This window comes from Cyprinodon variegatus, unplaced genomic scaffold (assembly GCF_000732505.1).
Source record: "Cyprinodon variegatus isolate N-32 unplaced genomic scaffold, C_variegatus-1.0 Scaffold1128, whole genome shotgun sequence".
NCBI classification, from domain to species: domain Eukaryota; kingdom Metazoa; phylum Chordata; class Actinopteri; order Cyprinodontiformes; family Cyprinodontidae; genus Cyprinodon; species Cyprinodon variegatus.
The window spans coordinates 115,073-124,466 of record NW_015151581.1 but is presented as its reverse complement, the minus strand read 5'-3'; the positions used below and the strand labels follow the sequence as shown (position 1 = coordinate 124,466).

The 9,394-nt window shown below is 36.3% G+C and overlaps 1 protein-coding gene across 1 annotated transcript; it reads right to left on the bottom strand.

Moving 5' to 3' along the window:
- LOC107101657 (cytochrome P450 2F2-like) lies at nt 1-8,421 on the bottom strand. The gene is made up of 11 exons (XM_015400649.1): nt 8,257-8,421; nt 7,329-7,491; nt 6,728-6,880; nt 6,473-6,633; nt 5,200-5,268; nt 3,396-3,500; nt 2,360-2,495; nt 982-1,067; nt 549-650; nt 300-441; nt 1-199 (listed from the first exon to the last, which is right to left on the bottom strand). The coding sequence occupies exons 1-11, from the start codon at nt 8,416-8,418 to the stop codon at nt 21-23; spliced, it is 1,458 nt and encodes a 485-aa protein (XP_015256135.1). The 5' UTR covers nt 8,419-8,421; the 3' UTR covers nt 1-20.
- Between the last annotated feature and the right edge of the window lie 973 nt (nt 8,422-9,394).

The window sequence follows — 9,394 nt, the reverse complement described above, 5'->3', positions numbered from 1 at the left end:
CTCAAAACCACTAACTGGTTTCACCTCAGATGGACCTTCATTAAATAAGGTTTTGGACTCAAAATTGCTCCATAGACAGGCGTGAAGTCTGGTTCTCCTGCATCCTCTGGCCAGACGAACTTGAACTTCCTCAGCAGAGTCACTAGGATGAGGAAGAGCTCCATGCGAGCAAGACCCTCTCCAGGGCAGATCCGAAAACCTGATTCACAAAAAAGCCATTGAGTCATTTCAACACACCTTGCTGTGTATTCCTGTTCCTTTTTTTATTCTAAGCCCCACAGACGGAGATCTACATATACCTGCTGAGAAAGGCATGAAGGCCTGTGGCTTTAAAAACTCTCCCTGATCATTCAGAAAGTTTTCAGGGTTGAACTCGTGAGGGAATTTCCACTGTCCCTCCTCTCTCAGCACTGAGGTCAGATTCTGGATGACTATTGTACCCTGAAGAGAATCAAAAAAGACAATGAAAACACTAAGGTTTCCTTTTTTTATTTTTGGCATATAGCTATATTAAATAACTCCTAAAATCAAAGTAACCTGCCACCTACCTGGGGAATGGAGTATCCCGAGAGCTCCGTGTCCTTAGTCGTGCAGTGAAAGACACTGAGAGGGACTAAGCTGGTAATCCTCTGAATCTCATGAATCACAGCCTTGAAGAAAACATTTTCCTTATTATGGTAAGCATTCGGGCTCTTAGTAAAAGCAAAAATGAGAGCTCAAAGTCAAAGAAGGTAAGTAAGCAGCCAGATATCAGCAAGGCAAAATGAACTCGACTGTGGTGCTGGTTCAAAAAGCTGCCCTCATCAACAATCCGATTTTAAACATGTTTTTTATAAAAAAAAGTTTTTTGTTTTTTTCAAGTTAGTCCACTGCAATCCTGCATCATAATCTTAAAGGTAAATGAAAAATCATAATCACTAAAACATGTTTTAAAATCAATTTTTCACTTGGTGAAATAAGATAGCGAAGCATGCACAACACCTGCGTGTAAGGCATGTTGTGTCTGTTCTCGTAAGAGACCTTATCCTGTCCATCCAGCACCCGGTCTATCTCCTGCTGACATCGTTCTGGGGAAGCAAAACAAGACAATTTAAAGATCCTAATATGCATTTTGAGTCCTTTAATTTTGTGTTTTCACATGAGGCCCTTTTAAGACAGAGACTAGATTAGGTTGTTATAGAAAGCTCTATTGTCGTCAACTTAATTATACAAATATGAGTGGGTAGGTGTCTCTCTCTGATTGGTTCTTGCAAGATGACAGAGATGTCCAATTGGTGTCCTTCCGGAGGTGATGGATATAAAAGCTGCAGACGTTGATTACCTGCTGACCATCCTCAACTCATTTCAACAGGCCACACTGTTTGTCTGTTAATACCATGTAAAGCTTTAGAGTTTACACGAATGAGCTGCCAATCATGTTGATTTAGTTTTCTAATGTTTTTCTTAATTAGGGAAGAAAGTTTTTGTCATTTGGTTTATTTACTTTTAATTAGGTAAGTTTTTGTTTATAGTCAGATAGTTGCCTTTTGTTTGTTGTTTTCAGCATTATAGTTCACCCTGGAGCCATATGCTCCATTTGTAACATATAAATAAAAAATACATCTGTGTAAAATAAATAGCATTATAAAATGTTCAACTTCATGTGCTTTGGCTTATTGGTATCTGAAGAGTAAGGGTCCTTCATGCTATGGTCTGGCCACCCCTACACGGGTCGTTACATCTATGTTCACATCTTTAAATTTTCTCTCCCGATTCTGTCCTGAAAAGAGATCACTCAGAACAAATACTTTAAATAACATCATAAAAAAGATGTTTTGGGAAAGCATCTACTATCCCGGAGTAAAAAATATGAGAAGATAAGTGAGTATACCAGTTTCATGTTTCTTTGTAGACATGCCAGCCAGATTTTTCTTTTTAACCATGGCGTTGTAGCTCAGCCTATTAGAACATCTGCTTGAAAAGGCTAGATGTGAGTCTAATCTTACTAACTCCTCAGAAGATTAGACTCACATCTAGCCTTGTCTAGATGTGGTGCCTATGCTTACTGTATCGGCACTTGGAAGCATACTGCTTCTTGGTCCTGGTTCCTTACTAACTGCCACCACTATTCAGATAGCACCTGTTATTACTGTGGAAGCACCCATGCCATGATTTAGTATCCTTATCAATTGGAGGTATTTGGATCTAGTCTGTGTTTACGTTGGGTGAGCTGTCTGTGCACGTCCAATGTTTTTGTGAATGGTTTAGGTGGGATTCTGTGACAGTTTTACAAGCTCCACCAGTATTTGGTCCTTTTTTTCTAAGCCATCTATAAAAAATATAGCATGATGTTCTTGTTGTGGACTAGGCCTAAGTGTACCTTGTATGTGGGGGTATTTCATGAGATATAGAAACCCAGACAGAAGGGTGTTGGAGGTGGTGTCCGTCCCAGCAGAGTAGAGATCAAGAGTGACTCTTTTTAGCTGCTCCTCAAAGAACGTGGAATCATCATCTCTCTGAATATTCCAAGACAAAGAAAATTATTTGAAATCAATAACTTTGGTTAAATGTATTCAGACATACTCTTATCTAAATGTTCTGCTTATTTTTTCATTACACGTTCTGCAGAAGATATGCTTTGATATGCTGAAGAGAGCACATAAGGAAAGTAACTGCTTTCTAGAAGAAGAGATGTTTTTTTTTTTTATCAAACAGTCTGATGTTCCATATAGAGAAAAGGATGATGCTCAAATCTATTCATGCCTGCCTCCCTTCTGAGAGTGCAGAAAACAGTAACTCTAAAAGTTGGAAGGATTTACTGTAATATTTAAATACACAGCTCTGTAGAATGCTGAATTAGAATGCTTAGGATTTGATTGTTTTCTGTTGAATGAAATATTTCTGTGCAAATTAAATCCCCCATTTTGACTCACCTTAGAAAGCCCTTTTTAGGCAAAATAAAAGCCTGTCATAGTTCACATTGTTTTTCATAAGGCTTATGTTTTTGCTCTGTTATTTGCATTATTTACAGGACTTTGTGATTTTATCTGTAAAAGGTGTAATCCACCAATCAGCCTAATTACGGTAAATTAAAGGCAACCGGACTTTATAGTTTTTTTGGAAAACGTTTCAAAACCTATATAGGAGTCTTTGTCAGTTCAGAAAGTCGGTTTGCCTCTGATTTTAGCATGTTTTGTGGTTGCCATGACCCAGATGAGTGAGGATTTGCACAGACGAGAAAGGTGTTGCATAAAATTAACATAAAACTCTTCATCAGCAGATCCACAAAGTCAGTATAACACTTTTATGATATCTAAGCTTGTGCATGCAAATTAAGAAGCTAAATTAGCAAAAATGTTTGTATTTACTCCTTATTGTAAAACTTGCAAAAAGCTTTTTTTTTTTTTCAAACACACCTTTTCGAGCTCGTCCAGATAGCAGTCAACAAAATCTCGCGGCTCTCCAGGGACTCTGGTCTTCTTGTGTTCATTCACCAAATCTTGCGCGATATCCAGGATAAGCTAAGAGATAGAACTTTCTTAAAACAATGTTTCCTCTATAAAGTCAATGGGGAAAAAATATATAAGAGCATCCTTGCTTTCTTACATTTTGCTGTTAAGGTAAGTCACCCAAACAATACAATTAACCTAACAAAGAATATAAGCAGTCTATTAATTCTTTTCATAACTTTAGATTGTTTTTCTTGATTGTTTTTTGATTGTTTTTTTTTATTTATGATTTCGCTCATAAGTCTAAACTTCTTGGCAGAATCTCTTTTTAATGCGCCATGAAACAAGGCACACAGATAACAACACAATTGTGTGTTTTTTTCTAAAAATCCTCGTAGCATTAGGTGTGATATCAGTTACACTGCAAAGAGTGAATTGGAATAATCACAGTTTTCTTGAAAGAAGGGAAATTTGTACTTGATTTGAGCAGGTAAGTAAAATGATCTGCCAAAGAAATAAGATTATCCCAAAAAATATTTCCATTCTCTTATTTTAATAGCAGTATATGTAATTATCTACAGGGTACAAAATACTCATTACTTTTGTTGATCATTTTTTTTACCTGTTTAAAGAAGGATGGGACCTACTGTTATATCAATTTTATCATTGTAATATCAGAGATTTGTGGTTTTAAAAGACCAAAAAGACCTGTGTCCCTTTTAATGTCACTGAAGGTTTTTGTTAACATGGCAACAGATCTAATTCCTGCAAATTTTCACACAATTTGGACCAGTTGGAAGATCCAAAGGGTCTCATCCAAGTAACTATGCAACTCTTCTTCCCCTTTTCAAATAAGTCTCTCTCATAAATTAGATCTTGAGTCTCACCGAAACAATGTTTATAAATTAGGGTTAAATACAAACACATAAGTACCGGTAAGCTAATTATTACTAATGGAAAATCCTAAAAAGTAAGCAAAGCCGAGCCATGTCATGTCATGCTGAGCTGGGAATGCTGGAAAAGGACCAGTAGTTAGAATCTGATGCTACAGGCATAATTGCTTCTGTTTGAGCCTTGTTCGCAATTACTTTTCAGCAAGTAACCAATTAATTATTACTGTTTTCCATCCCAGGCGATTAACCTTTGCTCCCTCTCTCAGACTTCTCCAAATCTGATAGGAGCCCTAAATCCAACTCTTCTTATCACCTTATGCAAACCAGTCCTGGGAGGGATTCTTCCAGGTCTTGTTTGCTTCTTAAACATCCTAATAACTTTGCCTTTTTGAGGTAACTTCACTATGAAGTCCATTTTCTCCAATGTGCATCTTGAAACTGTAACCCTTTTTCCAGAGGGTCCTGAACATCAGCTGGAGACTTCTTTTTTTAAATCTTTGAATATTGAAAAAATTACAGGCCCTCATAGCTGTAATTTCATTGGTCTTTATTCAAGTTTGAACAATCTTAATGCCGGATTCCTTTCCTTGGGTATCTTTGAAATACCTTTTATCTTTTGCAGGATTCAAATATCTACCCATGACTCTAAATCCAGTAACATGACTGCAGCATTATGTAAAGCATGCAGGAATCTACCAGGAATATAGAAACTCACTGAGATTTTATACAAAGTACAAGCAAAACGATTACAGTGGAGAACAGTAACCTACAGGGGTAACTCAAAGCCAATAGCACCCAACCTCTCACCATGAGAAATGTGAGAATGTCCTCTTTCCAGAGTATCTATACCTATGTGCAAACTTTATATCATACATTACCTCAACATCCTCAAAGGCTGTGTTGTAGGGCAACGGCAGGCGGCGGATTAAAGGGATGGAGTCATAGAGCTGTGAGAAAAGAGAAATTATTGCTGTACATCAGTTGAATTAAAAAAATGGTTCTGTTTGTATAATAAATCCTCAAGTGGAGAAATTTCATTTATCTTAAGATAAAGTTTCAAAAATACAAGTTAAAAGTTAAATACCTTTGTGTGATTTTTTATCTTAACTGCTGACAACGTCACAATAATATTAGGGAACAGGTTCTGAATGACAGAAATAAAATAAAACTGCCAACATACACTGCTATTTAAGCATTAAAATTATCATTTTTTTTTTTGTTTCTTTGGTTTTTACTTTAAACAACATAGCCATATTGCGAGCTGCCCACTGAGTAAAATCTACCAGATCAAACACGCTTTAATACTCTACATCAAACACACCAGTGCCCCTTTAAGCGCTGTTGGTCTATGGGGTGCTGTTAGTGATCCTTTAAGTGAAAAAATGGGGGGTGGGGAGAGCAAGGATGAAGATGAGTAGGAGGAAGAGAAGATTATTAGAAAGCAAGAGAACAAGCAGGAAAGAAGGTGATAAAAGAAAATTCAGATGTCGGGAGCAGAATTGATACAAGCATGGCAAATACTATGGAAAAAATAGTAAGAAGATCCTTTCCTTGGCCTGTAAATCACTAATGATCATTTAAATGGTCCCAGCTTCATGCAAAACACCAGAGATAAAGACAACTTGTTAATCAACCTTAGCATTTAATGGAGAAGACATTGGATTCAACAAACCAGACAAGAGAGGGAAAGAGAGCAGAGTGTTTGTAAGGTGGGATGGAAAATTCAGAAATATGCTGGTGAAGATTCTACGTCATCCAGGTCATATTCATTCCAAAAAAGTTAAACAAGGTAAAAAACAAACCTCTGGCACAGGTCCATTCCACACGACTCCCCATTACTAGAGGTGAACCTGTTCTTTTGTTTCAATTAACATGTCTTCTAAGCCATAACAAGACTTTGTTGGGCTACTCTATAAAGCTTGAAACTCAACACTAATCTAGACATTTTGAATTAAAAAAGCTTCCTGGATGGGAGGCGAAACATCTTCAAACTCGGAAAAAATAAAGTTCAGTGTTTTTTAACTTTTTTGCAAGTAAGGGTATATTTGAAGATTAATGTGAGAACTAAGAGTAAAGCAAGAATCCTAGCAGGAGGTGTCCGAGTTGAGAATGATGAGCGATCTACTTTCCTGCTAAAGATCTTTGACTCACCAGAGCCCATGGTCCATTGAGTATTTTATTAATCCTTTTAAAGCACTGAATAAGTGTTTTGATCGTGTCATCGTCGTACTCATAACGTGTTCCAAACAGCACCTTGCAGATGATGTTGGAGACAGCATTATGAAACACAAACTGAGGACAGAAGGCTTTACCTGGAAAAACAGAAGAGAATAACATCAGTTACCATCTTGATTTGGAGTTTAAAACAACTTTACGCATCAATGTTTAAAACCACAGGTCACACACCAATGTTGTTTTCTAGTGTTTTAATTGTGTATTGAATCTCTTCATGGATTCTGTCTTCCATCGACTTCTTTCCCAAACCAAAGTTCTTCAGAGTCATCAGAATAAAGCGTCGAGTGTCCCTCCACAGCGGGCTATAATCAACCGTTATCACACCTATGATAAACACGGGAGACAGAAAAAAAGGCCTTCAAGCTTCAACTTCTCTGTGCAGAGAGCAAAAGGATATACAGAGAGCAAAAAGATGGAATAATCTTGTTTGTTGACCTGAGAAATTTTAACAAATAAACTAGAGTTATCCAAAAATAGACTGAATTTTATTAGAATTTTATACACGTTTTACCTACCTATGCATATAAAATACATGTAGCTGTGCAGCAGTGGCTTTCTAAACAATGTTGTTTGTTTTCGAGGATAAAGTGAATGGCTAAAAATGGATGGGACTACTTCCAACACAAAGCTAGCAATCAATACATTTTTTTAACAATTGGATGGGAAAATGAAACACTTTTTCACAATATTTTAATTGTTTTCAGTGTCTGAGATATAAAATTGCTTGCTACTGACTTTTTTTGTGCATTATGTTACAAAACACAGACAATACCTTTGCTGTCATTAATGGCAGTAAGAAAAGTGTTTTGCGCCCTTCCAGCAAAATCGGCAGCTTTGATCACCATTGCCTCCCTCATGGCCTTAAACCCATTGATGATAACAACTGGTTTCAGACCAAAAAACAGGCTGTAGACATTTCCATATGACTGTCTGAGCTGAAAGAAAATACATTCTTAACCATGCACATCCTTAATGTAAACATGTTTCAAAGAAACACCATAGATTGATCACTAAATCGTGACAAGTAAAAAATGAGCCAGCAATTCATAAGATAAGGACAACCCCAACAGAAAGAGATCTAAGAATAACTAACGACCTCAACAAGTCATGCTCTGAAGGAGATTAAATAAGGATTGATTTTAGCAGAAGACTTTATTTCACAGTTACATCAAAACTGAAAGATAATCCTGACTTTTAAAGTATTAATGTGAATTAATGCTTTTCTGGAAACAAAAAATCCAAACTATTAATTAACAAAAGACACACATTGAATCATTTTTAACTATTGTATTGTGGAAATCTCAGATTTTCAATGTTTAACTTTGCTGCATTGTAGTAAAGTTCAAAGTTTTCTTTAACCTTCAAGTAACAATTATATCATCAAATATTAGCTTATTGTGCAGAACAGGAACATTTATTAGTCCAATAATGGGCCACCTGGGAAAATATACACAGCAAACAAAATGATAAGGATGTACTTCATTTATGAGGTATACAGGCCCAGCCAGGCCAATTAAAATAATTTAATTACATGTATCATGAAAGAGATAAATGATTTTCCGTTTTGTCACTAGGAAGATTAAACTTGTTGGAAAGTTATTCGCATCACGTTAATTTCTGGTAGTGTATGAAAAATAAGCTGTTTAAAAGGTGGCTGCACACAAAAGGAAACTAAAAACATTCAACAATTTCCTTCTTACCCTTTCAATGTCATTTAAGGGGTCCTTTATGTTCAGGGATAAAAGGTTTCCCAGTAGAGGCACACTGGGGGGTCCTGGTGGGAAGTTCTTGGGTCTCCGAGGCTGAAGTTGAAAAAGGAGGAAGAAAACACAGAGACTCAACAGAAACACTGAAAAAAACATGTCGGTTTGGCTTTGATCAAACTGAATAGATGACCTTCTCCAACAATTAGAAAAGTGCTCTGGCTGTGCACTTTGATTATTTGCTTTTTAACTGAGAGAGACCAAGAGGCATAAAAAGGGGCGGTTCTAGACATGGGCCCTGCAGCACTGGCTCTGGCTCCTGTAAAAGGCGTAATTTAAAAAAAGAGTTCTCATATGTTCTTGATCAGAATCAGAATCAGAATCAGAATTAGAATCAGGTTTATTGCCATTGTTAGTGAAGGAGTTCACAAACTAGGAATTTTTTGTGGTACAATCGTGCAACATGAAACATATAATATGGAATAGGTAAATAAAATTATAAAATTATCTAAAACACTGTGGGTATAAGGCATGCAATAAAATAGACTAATATATACACTCAAGATAAAAAAAATATGGATACAAAATATAAAAAGTAAAATAGCATCTTACAAGGAAACCTTATTTTCAGGTTAGATATTAGATGTACTTTCAGCTTTTGCAGAAAGACATTTTTCATTTGCATCTTGCAGAGCTTCAGGTGAATCTCTGGTTCTGTATATCCTTAAATGTATGAAACAAAATATTACACCAACTTTATTTGTTTCATTCTGATCTGTGCCAGTGAAAAATACCCTGGCTCCTTTGGCAAATTTTTATTTGTTTTATTTATTTATTTCTTATGTATTTAATCAGGACAGAGCACATTAATGAACAATCTTATACTTCTGTACAGATTGTAAATGAGCCAGATTATAGCATAGTTGCTCATTTACATCTGTCGTCCTGAGGCTGGAAGACAAAACAACACAAGATCACATAATACAATATCAGTCAAAACACATAGACACATGTTCAGACAATGACATTACGACAATAAAATTAGTGAGTGCATGACTGGGAACTTTTAGGAAACTGTTTAAGGTGCTTTTTAAAAGTGCAATAAGTGGGACATTCCCTGATGTTTCTTGGGACG

Excerpts from the sequence above, each read along its gene's own strand:
- LOC107101657 (XM_015400649.1), bottom strand. The coding sequence starts at position 8,418 with ATGTTTTTTTCAGTGTTTCTGTTGAGTCTCTGTGTTTTCTTCCTCCTT. Across the intron at positions 3,501-5,199 it reads CAGCCTTTGAGGATGTTGAG|CTTATCCTGGATATCGCGCA; the intron begins GTAATGTATGAT and ends TCTATCTCTTAG. Across the intron at positions 442-548 it reads CGGGATACTCCATTCCCCAG|GGTACAATAGTCATCCAGAA; the intron begins GTAGGTGGCAGG and ends GATTCTCTTCAG.